This window comes from Triticum dicoccoides, chromosome 5B (assembly GCF_002162155.2).
Source record: "Triticum dicoccoides isolate Atlit2015 ecotype Zavitan chromosome 5B, WEW_v2.0, whole genome shotgun sequence".
In the NCBI taxonomy this organism is placed as follows: domain Eukaryota; kingdom Viridiplantae; phylum Streptophyta; class Magnoliopsida; order Poales; family Poaceae; genus Triticum; species Triticum dicoccoides.
This window is the reverse complement of record NC_041389.1, coordinates 278702093-278711896: the sequence shown is the minus strand read 5'-3', so window position 1 is coordinate 278711896 and position 9804 is coordinate 278702093. Positions and strand designations below refer to the sequence as shown.

General features: G+C 47.1%; 1 protein-coding gene across 1 annotated transcript; it reads right to left on the bottom strand.

Annotated features, from left to right (window-relative positions):
* Positions 1–2546: 2546 nt before the first annotated feature.
* LOC119309388 (GDSL esterase/lipase At1g71250-like) lies at positions 2547–5546 on the bottom strand (the record flags this gene model as incomplete). Its single annotated transcript, XM_037585402.1, has 3 exons — positions 2547–2926; positions 4669–5298; positions 5381–5546. Coding segments are annotated over 3 exons (1065 nt in total), but the record flags the coding sequence as incomplete, so codon positions are not given.
* Positions 5547–9804: the final 4258 nt, after the last annotated feature.

The following is a 9804-nucleotide window of genomic DNA, read 5'->3' as shown; positions in this document are numbered from 1 at the left end:
ATCATTTTGGGTTTTGGTGGCTCGGGGTCGATGGAACCACCTAAAGCCATCATTTTGGGTTTTGGTGGCTCGTGGTCGACGGAACCACCTAAAGCCATCAACTAGGGTCTAGGGTGTCTCGGGGTCGACGGAACCACCTAAAGCCATCAACTAGGGTCTAGGGTGTCTCGGGGTCGACGGAACCACCTAAAACTATTCCTTTTGCAAATGCATTTAAGCATTTAAGCATCACTCTAACATATGTAACTATTCCTGAAATGCATTTAACCATCATTTTCAGTCTAACATAAGCATCACTATGTCATCATTTTAAGTCTAACATTGAAAGCAAATGATACTAACTGGAGTTCAACACATTATAGGAATACACAACCATTGTTCACGTTACATAGTGAAGTTCAAATGCACAATCCATCCTTTTCTCACAAAAGGATGGATATCATATTACTAGGTACATAAACAGCCAGAGTTCACAATTAGTTCTAGAACCATACATTACACTACCATAATTCTAAGTTACTAGGCCATTGCACAGCCATCCTTCCCAAAAGGTCTGCAATGCCCACTATGCTTAATTCATCTTGTTCAGTTCTCCAAGATGGCCTGGATCCCCTTGATCTTCTCCTTCAGCTTCTCCTCTGCCTTCATGAGCTCAGTAATCTTAAACTCTTGCATCTGCTTCTCTTCATTATGGTTTTCCTTGAGCTTCAGCAGATCAGCAACCTGGAACTTCAACTCTAGCTTCTCTTGGGTGAGCTTCTCCTCAAACTTTGTGAACTCTTCATTCTTCAGCTCCAAATTCTCTTGAGCCTCAATCCTCAATTGCTTCTCTTTCATATTCTACAACTTGAGGTTTTGGATGGCAGTTGCTTGAGCACTTGTCAGGTTGCACAGGATTTCAAACTTCTGTTGAAGCTTCTCTAGAGCTGCATCTTTCTTTGCCATTTCTGCATTCATACCAGCCACCAATTCAGCTCTGCATTGGTGCTGATATGTGACAGCTGACTGCAGATAACTGAAATCCACAACCCTATCCTGCTGAAAGTCCACAAGTTGATGCACATCTTTCACTAACTTGTCATATTGTGCATCCAGCTTCTTATTTTCTTCTGTCAAATGGTGAATAGTTGAAGAACTTTGAAGATTATCATCCACCCTAGCAGACTTGCTCTCTTCAACCATTGACCAAAGCTTCAGCAATGCATTCTCCATTGTTGGGGGGCCACTGCTCATCAACCCACTGAACAAACCCACAATTCTGACCTTTCTGAAAAAATAACAAGGCAGAATTTAGTACAATACAACTACTAATAGTAGTAAGCAACAGTTAGTTCATGCCAGTAGCTAATGTTGGTACTGACCAACACTGAATTTGCACATCCATGTGCTAAGCAAGAGGGTGATCCTACATTAGCCTAGCTAAATACACTACATTAGCCTGCAGGAACAAACTAGCTAATGACAGTACCTACTGTCAGCAGTAAGCAACAGTTACTTATTAAGAGTCACACATCAGCTAAAGGGCTAATGTGAGTACTAAGCAACATTGCATACAACAGAGCATTCATGTGCACACAACAGAGCATGCTTGAGCCTATATTTAGCCTAAATGCACTCCACTGACCATAATATTCACCATTCCTACAATGAGCACTACAGTATGGCATATATGACTAACAAAATTACCAATCACATAACTGAATCACAATTGGCAAACTAGACTATGTGACTTCCAATGAACATATCCTGTGCATAATCAATAAGGCAAGAAAAATACCGGCTCTGCACATGCTAAGAACCTTCTCCCAGTCATTGTTCCTTCAAATGCAACAAGCCTCTCTGATGGCTTCCCATGCTTCTCGCACATCACTATCAGATCTAGCTCAAGACCATGGTAATCCGGGTCCTGAAGAGAGAAAGGCACCTGCCCAAGCAAAATCCAAGTTAGCATCATGTGCAGAGGACGAGGACAAAGCAAATCAAACGAAATCCTCACACCAAAGACCACCTAGACAAAAAAATCCCCAAATTTTCCTAAACCTAGCCCTAACCCTAGCTCCAATGAAGTAACTGACCTGATTGAGCCCATCGGTGGAGGTTTCGGAGTGCATGTACGGGGGGCTTGAGTTCTCGTCGCTGCTCTCGTCTTCAAAAACCATGGCTGCGGCAGCGTCGTGTGGCGGCCGGCGGGGGCGGGCGCAGCCGGCGGCGAGGCAGAGAGAAGGAAGAAGAACGCAGAGCAGAGCGGGGGGGAGTGAGCGGGGTGTGGCTCGACCGCACCAGCCGCGCCCTAAAAGGGAGCCGGCCTAGTCCCAGTCAGCGCCCAGTCAGCGAGCGGGCACGCGCGCACTGGCCAGCGTGTCGCCTGACGGGTGGGCCCAACCGGTCAGCTTTTCTATCAATACGTATAAAACACACTTTTAGTCTTTTTTGCAACGGCTCACCCTAATCTTGGTACTGACATGAAAAAATTACCAATCTTGATACCAATCTGCTTTCAATGCCCCAATTGTGATACTTCTGTGCAATTTACTCTAGCATGAGTGTTCTCTGATTTCCTTTATTTTCGGCCGTCGACTGGAATAACAGCACGGGTGAAACGAAAATTGTCCGATCTCCAACGATCAAGCCGAAATAACCAGCCCTCGCTGTCGGACCTACACCATCACCGGTGGTGGCGGCGCATCAGCTTGGCCGGCAAGCTGCTGCAGGGTAATGGGGCGGCAGACGCTCGTGTTGGAGTCCGGCGACGGCGGCACCGACCAGGCCCAGTCCGCGAGCAGTGTGTTCACAGTCTCGGTGACGCTGTACAGGTCCCACCAGACGTGTCCCTGCGGTGTGGGGCACGCCATCTCCCTCGTCAGGCACCCGATGGTGCCGCCGAACGGGCCCAGCCCGCAGCACGCGTCCCTCGCCTCCTCAAACCCTGCAGGCTCCAAGGATTCACATAAAAACTTCATTCTCATTTGATCAGATATGCAACTAATAACAAGCAGAAAATCGCAATGACATAGTAATATAAATCTGTTTTAACGACAGCAAATATGGGACTAAGGTAGTACTTCCTAACCTTGTCGTTTAGGTCGTGCTAACTGCAATTCGGATCGCTCCGCTTGATATCGAGTACTACTCCTATGTAGGGCTGCAAGAAAAGCTCGAGGCTCATGAGCCGCTCAAGATCGACTCGTATTTTGACTCAACTCGAGATCGATTCGAAAACAAATGAGCTGAGTATGAACACTTTATGTAGCTCGATAGAAAAATGAGTTAATCTTGAGCCAACACTGGCTCGCTCGATTTTAACTCGATAGCTCGATGTCATATAACTATATTAAATAATCTTGATGTATATTTACAGAAAGTAGGATAATTTATTATCATATATGTTGTGTACAATTTTTCTCAATTTTACCTAGTAGGAAACATGGAGGGTTGGTTAAACAGGAGAAATTTAGCCTCAATTTTGTGCGTGATCAGTCATGTGTCAAATATCCTATTATTCTCAGCCAGAGTTTAAGAGTAGACGCACCTCCATTTTTCTATCTTTCTAGTTCATTGATCCCTACTTATCAAGTGCTAGTCTTTAGTCGAGAGAGAATAAGTCAAATTCTATATTGGTTTTCTATGTTTTGTTGTTGGCCATAATGTTTAAAAAATTGTCTTGAATTATTCATAAAATCATCTTATTATTTAGCTCGAAACTAGCTCGAGATCGGCTCGAGATCGATACAAGCCGAGCACGAGCCACTTTCTATGGCTCGACCTTGAATTTCACTTAGTTTGAGCTCGCTCGAATTTTAGTATAATTTGAGCTGAGCTAGTCCAACTCGCTCGAACTCGACTCGTTTACAACCCTACTCCTATGTACTATCACTGTACCGAGATTGGCGGGAGCAAAATAATTGCAGCACCCGTGGGATCCCACGTTAGAGATCGCCCTACCCAGCGTGGCCCAAGGGGCGTTGTTTTCCTTTTCTCTGTTTTTTTTCCTTCAGCATCGCGCCGGCGGCCTTGTAAATACTGCTCCCTACCCCCATAATATAGTATATGCCAGCAATTGATGGTGGCTTCAAAAAAACTATCATTGCACCGATGAACATGACTTTCTGCATCTTAATGAGCGTCAATCTACATATAAAAGGATCACGAATCCCATAATAGGGACGGCTAATTACTGTATGCGTAGACCTCACAGCTTATTCTGTCGTCTCAATATTGTACAAGGCACCTTTTGACGCCAAAAAGAAAAGAAAAGAATGTGACCATCTATTTTTCTTGTCATGACAACTAGTTTCCGTTATTATTATTTTGAAATACTATAACTTTTCTTTTTTTGCATCGGTGAAATACTATAACTAGAAGAACTGATTTTGCACACAACTGACCAAGAAGGTAACTAACCGAGGTAGCAACAAGTATTTTATTAGTACTATTAATTGGTTAAGACGCTTCGATCACCGATCAACCCAGCTAAGATAAGTTTGAAAAACAAGCACAGCATGGCTCACCCTGACATGGAACTGACTGAACACCCGGTAGCAGCAGGTGTTCATGACTTCATGTCCTGAATGTGCTTGCAGTAACAAAAAAGCGCAATGCGGCGAACGTCGATTCAGATTGGTGATCATGCACAGAACAGATAATCCCGGTTCGTAAAAGTAATGTTACCATAGGCGGCGGGATTGGTGATCATCTCCATGACCCCCTTGTAGACGTCGCAGAAGACGATGTCGGCGCCGGGCAGCTCCGGTCGGAGCGCGTCCAGCTGCGCCTCCACCCTGGCGTTGTACCCCTGGACGAGCTCGTTGGCCTCCTCCACGCACCCGCGGCCGTCCACGAGGTGCAGCCCGTCCCACATCACCCGCGGCGCGCACCCCAGCGGCGGCACCCCCAGCACCGCCACCCTCCTCACGTCCGCCTCGTACAGCTCCTGCACCGCGCGCGCCACGCGGCCGGCCAGGAGGCGGGCGAAGCCGCGGCGGCCGTGCTTGGGCGCCGACGCGTCCGCCTCGGACCCGCGCGCGAGCAGCCGCGCGTACGCGTCGGCGCCGAAGGACACCACGAAGACGGCGCCGGCCACGGCCGCGGACGCCTCGCCCGGCGTGGCGGCCTCGAGGCGCAGCAGCTGCAGCGTCTCGGCGGCCAGCCGCAGCTGCTGCCCGACGGCGCCCATGCGGAACACGCCGGCTCCGCCGCTCTCGCCCTCCTCGCCGCCGAAGTTGACGCCCATCGCGGCCGCGGCCGCTGAGCCGTTGAGCGTGGAGATGAGCGGCGGTGGCGAGAGCTCCATTTTGGCGGCTGCATGCACGGACGCAATGGTGCGCGAATTAGGAGCAGAGCTCGAGGGGTTTAGTGGAACGGGGGCGTTCAAGGTGCTTACCAAGGATGTCGGGGAGGAGGCGGCGGCGGCCGGAGTGGAAGAGGCAGGGGCTAGAGAAAGAGGACGGGGGTGTGAGGTTGAGGGACAGCGTGGTGGCGGCACAGCTTGCAGTGGAGTCACCGAGGACGAAGATCGCAGTGGCCGGAAACGAGTCGGCGGCGGCGGAGGTAACGAGGCGGAGGAAGAGGAAGAGGTGGAGGAGGAGGAGGAGAGCCATGCCTCTCGCGTTGCGGCGCCAACACAAGTAGGCTTGGCTTCGCGCCTTCGCGGGAAGGTCCGGGCTGAGCTCCTGAATTCACTACTTGTGTATCAGGTATTTGAAATTTTGGTGTCTAAGAAAAGGTATTTGAAAATTTTGAAACATATTCCCATTATATTGGAAAAATCAATTTTGAACATTTCAAAAAATTCTGAATTTCTTTTGTGAATGTATAAACAACGTATGTGACTACAACCCCTAAAAATCATATCCAATTTGAAATACAAATTGGGAAACAAAAAAGACAAATCTAGCATGACTAGTGTCACAAAAAGACAAAAGCAAAATTTGCACCATTCACACCTGGATTTGTTTTTTTATTCTCAATGTGCATTTCAAATTAGAAACAAAATTTTTTAGGGGTTGTAGATACATTCCTTGTGATCATCATGATTTTTTAAAGAATTTTTTTAAACATTTGAATTTGATTTTTTTGAAATGGTATCATAGGAGCATTTAAGGTGTGGTATCATTGGATATTCGTCTCTTCTAATATTTGCTCGAACGCCCATCTAGCAACTTGTTGTATGTGCGTTGTGCAAGTGAGCAGATCTCTCGCGCCCCTGGAAGGTCTCATCGTCAGGCAGAAGGAGGAGGGAGCGTGGGAGCGAGATCGGGGAAGAGCCACAGTGTCTCCGGAAGTTCTAAATTGCATCCCCTTTTGCTAGGATTTCAAACGCGAATAGCACAGGGAAATTTGGGATTTAATTCCATAACTATGATTTATTGGGTGTAATCCTCCTCTTGTGGCCGAGATTTTGTTTTTTGGGAGTGCCCTTGGGCGCACTTTATCAACATCAAATGATGGTTACATCAAAAACAATGTCTGGGATAATAAAACTCAACGGGACACCCTCCCAATTTACTAGTACAATTTTAAAATCATAAACCCGCCTAGTCAAATTATGTGATATCATATTAGCATCCATGGGACACGGGATATAACTCACTGTATCAAGTCCATGAGCTACTGATGACCCACAAGTATAGAAAATTGCAACAGTTTTCAAGAGTATTTCAACCAAATTTATTGACTCGCCACAAGGAAAGGTAAAGAATATTTATAAGCCTTGGCAGTTGAGTTGTCAGTTCAACCACAGTTATTTCCTTGTAGAAAAATATTAATAGCACAGTAATATGGTACTTTTGATAGCAGTGGTAACAGTTTTGTAGCAATTGGAATAGCAGCAGTAATAGTGATTCGAGCAAAGACAATATCATGAAAAGCGTAGGCATGGAGTAGCGATGGATATTTGGATGACATTCATCATGTAACAGTCACAACCTAGAGCGATACACAATATCTCCAATTCATCAATCATATGTAGGCATGTATTCTGTATATAGTTATACGTGTTTACAATAAAAACTTGCATGACATCTTTTGTCCTACCCTCCCATGGCAGCCGAGTCCTAATAGAAATCTAAGGGTAATTGAGACGCTCCTTTCAATAGAGAACCAAAACAAAGCATTAACAAACAATAAATGCATGAACTCCTCAAATTACAGTCATCCCCGAAGAGTATCCCAATTATTGTCACCTTGGGATCTATGGTTCGGAACAATAACAGGTGCATATAGCTTGCAGATAGGATCAAGACCTCAAATATATTCTTGAAAATGTACTAGGTTTAGATCTGAAATCATGACACTCGGCCCCTAATGACAAGTATTAAGCATAGCAACATTAATCTCATAACACAGTGGATAATAGGGATCAAGCCCTAACAAATTGACTCGATTACATGAAAAATCTCATCGATCTCCATCTACCTCCAATATGCCTATGATAAAGTTACTCACTCCCAGTGGTGAGCATCATGAGTTTGTTGACGAAGGAGGGTTGTAGACGACGACAGTGAAAAATCCTCCTCTTGGGAGCCTCGAACGGACTCCAGATCCGCCCTTCCGATGATGAACAGGAGGTGGTTGTTGGGGAACGTTGCAGAAAACAAAAATTTTCCTACTCGTTTCACCAAGATCATCTAGGAGTTCATCTAGCAACGAGTCATTGGATGCATCTACGTACCTTGTAGATCGCGAGCGGAAGCGTTCAAAGAACGGGGATGATGTAGTCGAACACGACGTGATTCGAATCACCGGAGATCCTAGCACCGAACGGACGGCACCTCCGCGTTCAACACACGTACGGAACAGCCACGTCTCCTCTTCTTGATCCAGCAAGGGAGGGAGGAGAGGTTGAGGGAGATGGCACCAGCAGCAGCACGATGGCGTGGTGTTGATGGAGCTGCAGTACTCCGGCAGAGCTTCGCTAAGCACTATGGAGGTTGAGGAGGTGTTGGGGAGGAAGAAGGAGGCAACCAAAGGCCAAGGACTCAAGGTATGAAGTCCCTCCTCTCCCCCACTATATATAGGGGTGCCAAGGGGGGGTGGCCGGCCCTAGGAGATCCAATCTCCTAGGGGGTGCGACGGCCTAGGGGGGTTTCCCTCCCCCCCAAGGCACCTAGGAGGTGCCTTCCACTAGTAGGACTCCTCCCCCTTGGAAACCCTAGGCGCATGGGCCTTGTGGGGCTGGTGCCCTTGGCCCAAGCAGGCCAAGGCGCACCCCCTACAGCCCATGTGGCCCCCGGGGATGGGTGGCCCCACCCGGTGGGCCCCCGGGACCCCTCCGGTGGTCCCGGTACAATACCGATAACCCCGAAACTTGTCCCGATGCCCGAAACAGGACTTCCCATATATAAATCTTTACCTCCGGACCATTCCGGAACTCCTCGTGACGTCCGTGATCTCATCCAGGACTCCGAACAACATTCGGGTTACTGCATATACATATCCCTACAACCCTAGCGTAACCGAACCTTAAGTGTGTAGACCCTACGGGTTCGGGAGACAAGCAGACATGACCGAGACGACTCTCCGGTCAATAACCAACAGCGGGATCTGGATACCCATGTTGGCTCCCACATGCTCCACGATGATCTCATCGGATGAACCACGATGTCGAGGATTCAATCAACCCCGTACGCTATTCCCTTTGTCTATCGATATGTTACTTGCCCGAGATTCGATCGTCGGTATCCCAATACCTCGTTCAATCTCGTTACCGGCAAGTCACTTTACTCGTACCGTAATGCATGATCCCGTGACCAGACACTTGGTCACTCTGAGCTCATTATGATGATGCATTACCGAGTGGGCCCAATGATACCTCTCCGTCATACGGAGTGACAAATCCCAGTCTTGATCCATGTCACCCAAGAGACACTTTCGGAGATACCCGTAGTCTACCTTTATAGTCACCCAGTTACGTTGTGACGTTTGGCATACCCAAAGCACTCCTACGGTATCCGGGAGTTACACGATCTCATGGTCTAAGGAAAAGATACTTTGACATTGCAAAACTCTAGCAAACGAACTATACGATCTTGTGCTATGTTTAGGATTGGGTCTCGTCCATCTCATCATTCTCCTAATGATGTGATCTCATTATCAATGACATCCAGTGTCCATAGTCAGGAAACCATGACTATCTGTTGATCAACGAGCTAGTCTACTAGAGGCTTACTAGGGACATGTTGATGTCTATTATTCACACATGTATTACGATTTCCAGATAACACAATTATAGCATGAATAAAGACAATTATCATGAACAAGGAAATATAATAATAATGCTTTTATTATTGCCTCTAGGGCATATTTCCAACAGTCTCCCACTTGCACTAGAGTCAATAATCTAGTTACATTGTGATGAATCGAACACCCATGGAATTCTGGTGTTGATCATGTTTTGCTCTAGGGAGAGGTTTAGTCAACGGATCTGCTACATTCAGGTCCGTATGTACTTTACAAATCTCTATGTCTCCATCTTGAACATTTTCACGAATGGAGTTGAAGCGACGCTTGATGTGCCTTGTCTTCTTGTGAAACCTGGGCTCCTTGGCAAGTGCAATAGCTCCAGTGTTGTCACAGAAGAGCTTGATCGGCCCGGACGCATTGGGTATGACTCCTAGGTCGGTGATGAACTCCTTCACCCATATTGCTTCATGTGCTGCCTCCGAGGCTGCCATGTACTCCGCTTCACATGTAGATCCCGCCACGACGCTTTGCTTGCAACTGCACCAGCTTACTGCCCCACCATTCAAAATATACACGTATCCGGTTTGTGACTTAGAGTCATCCAGATCTGTGTCGAAGCTAGCG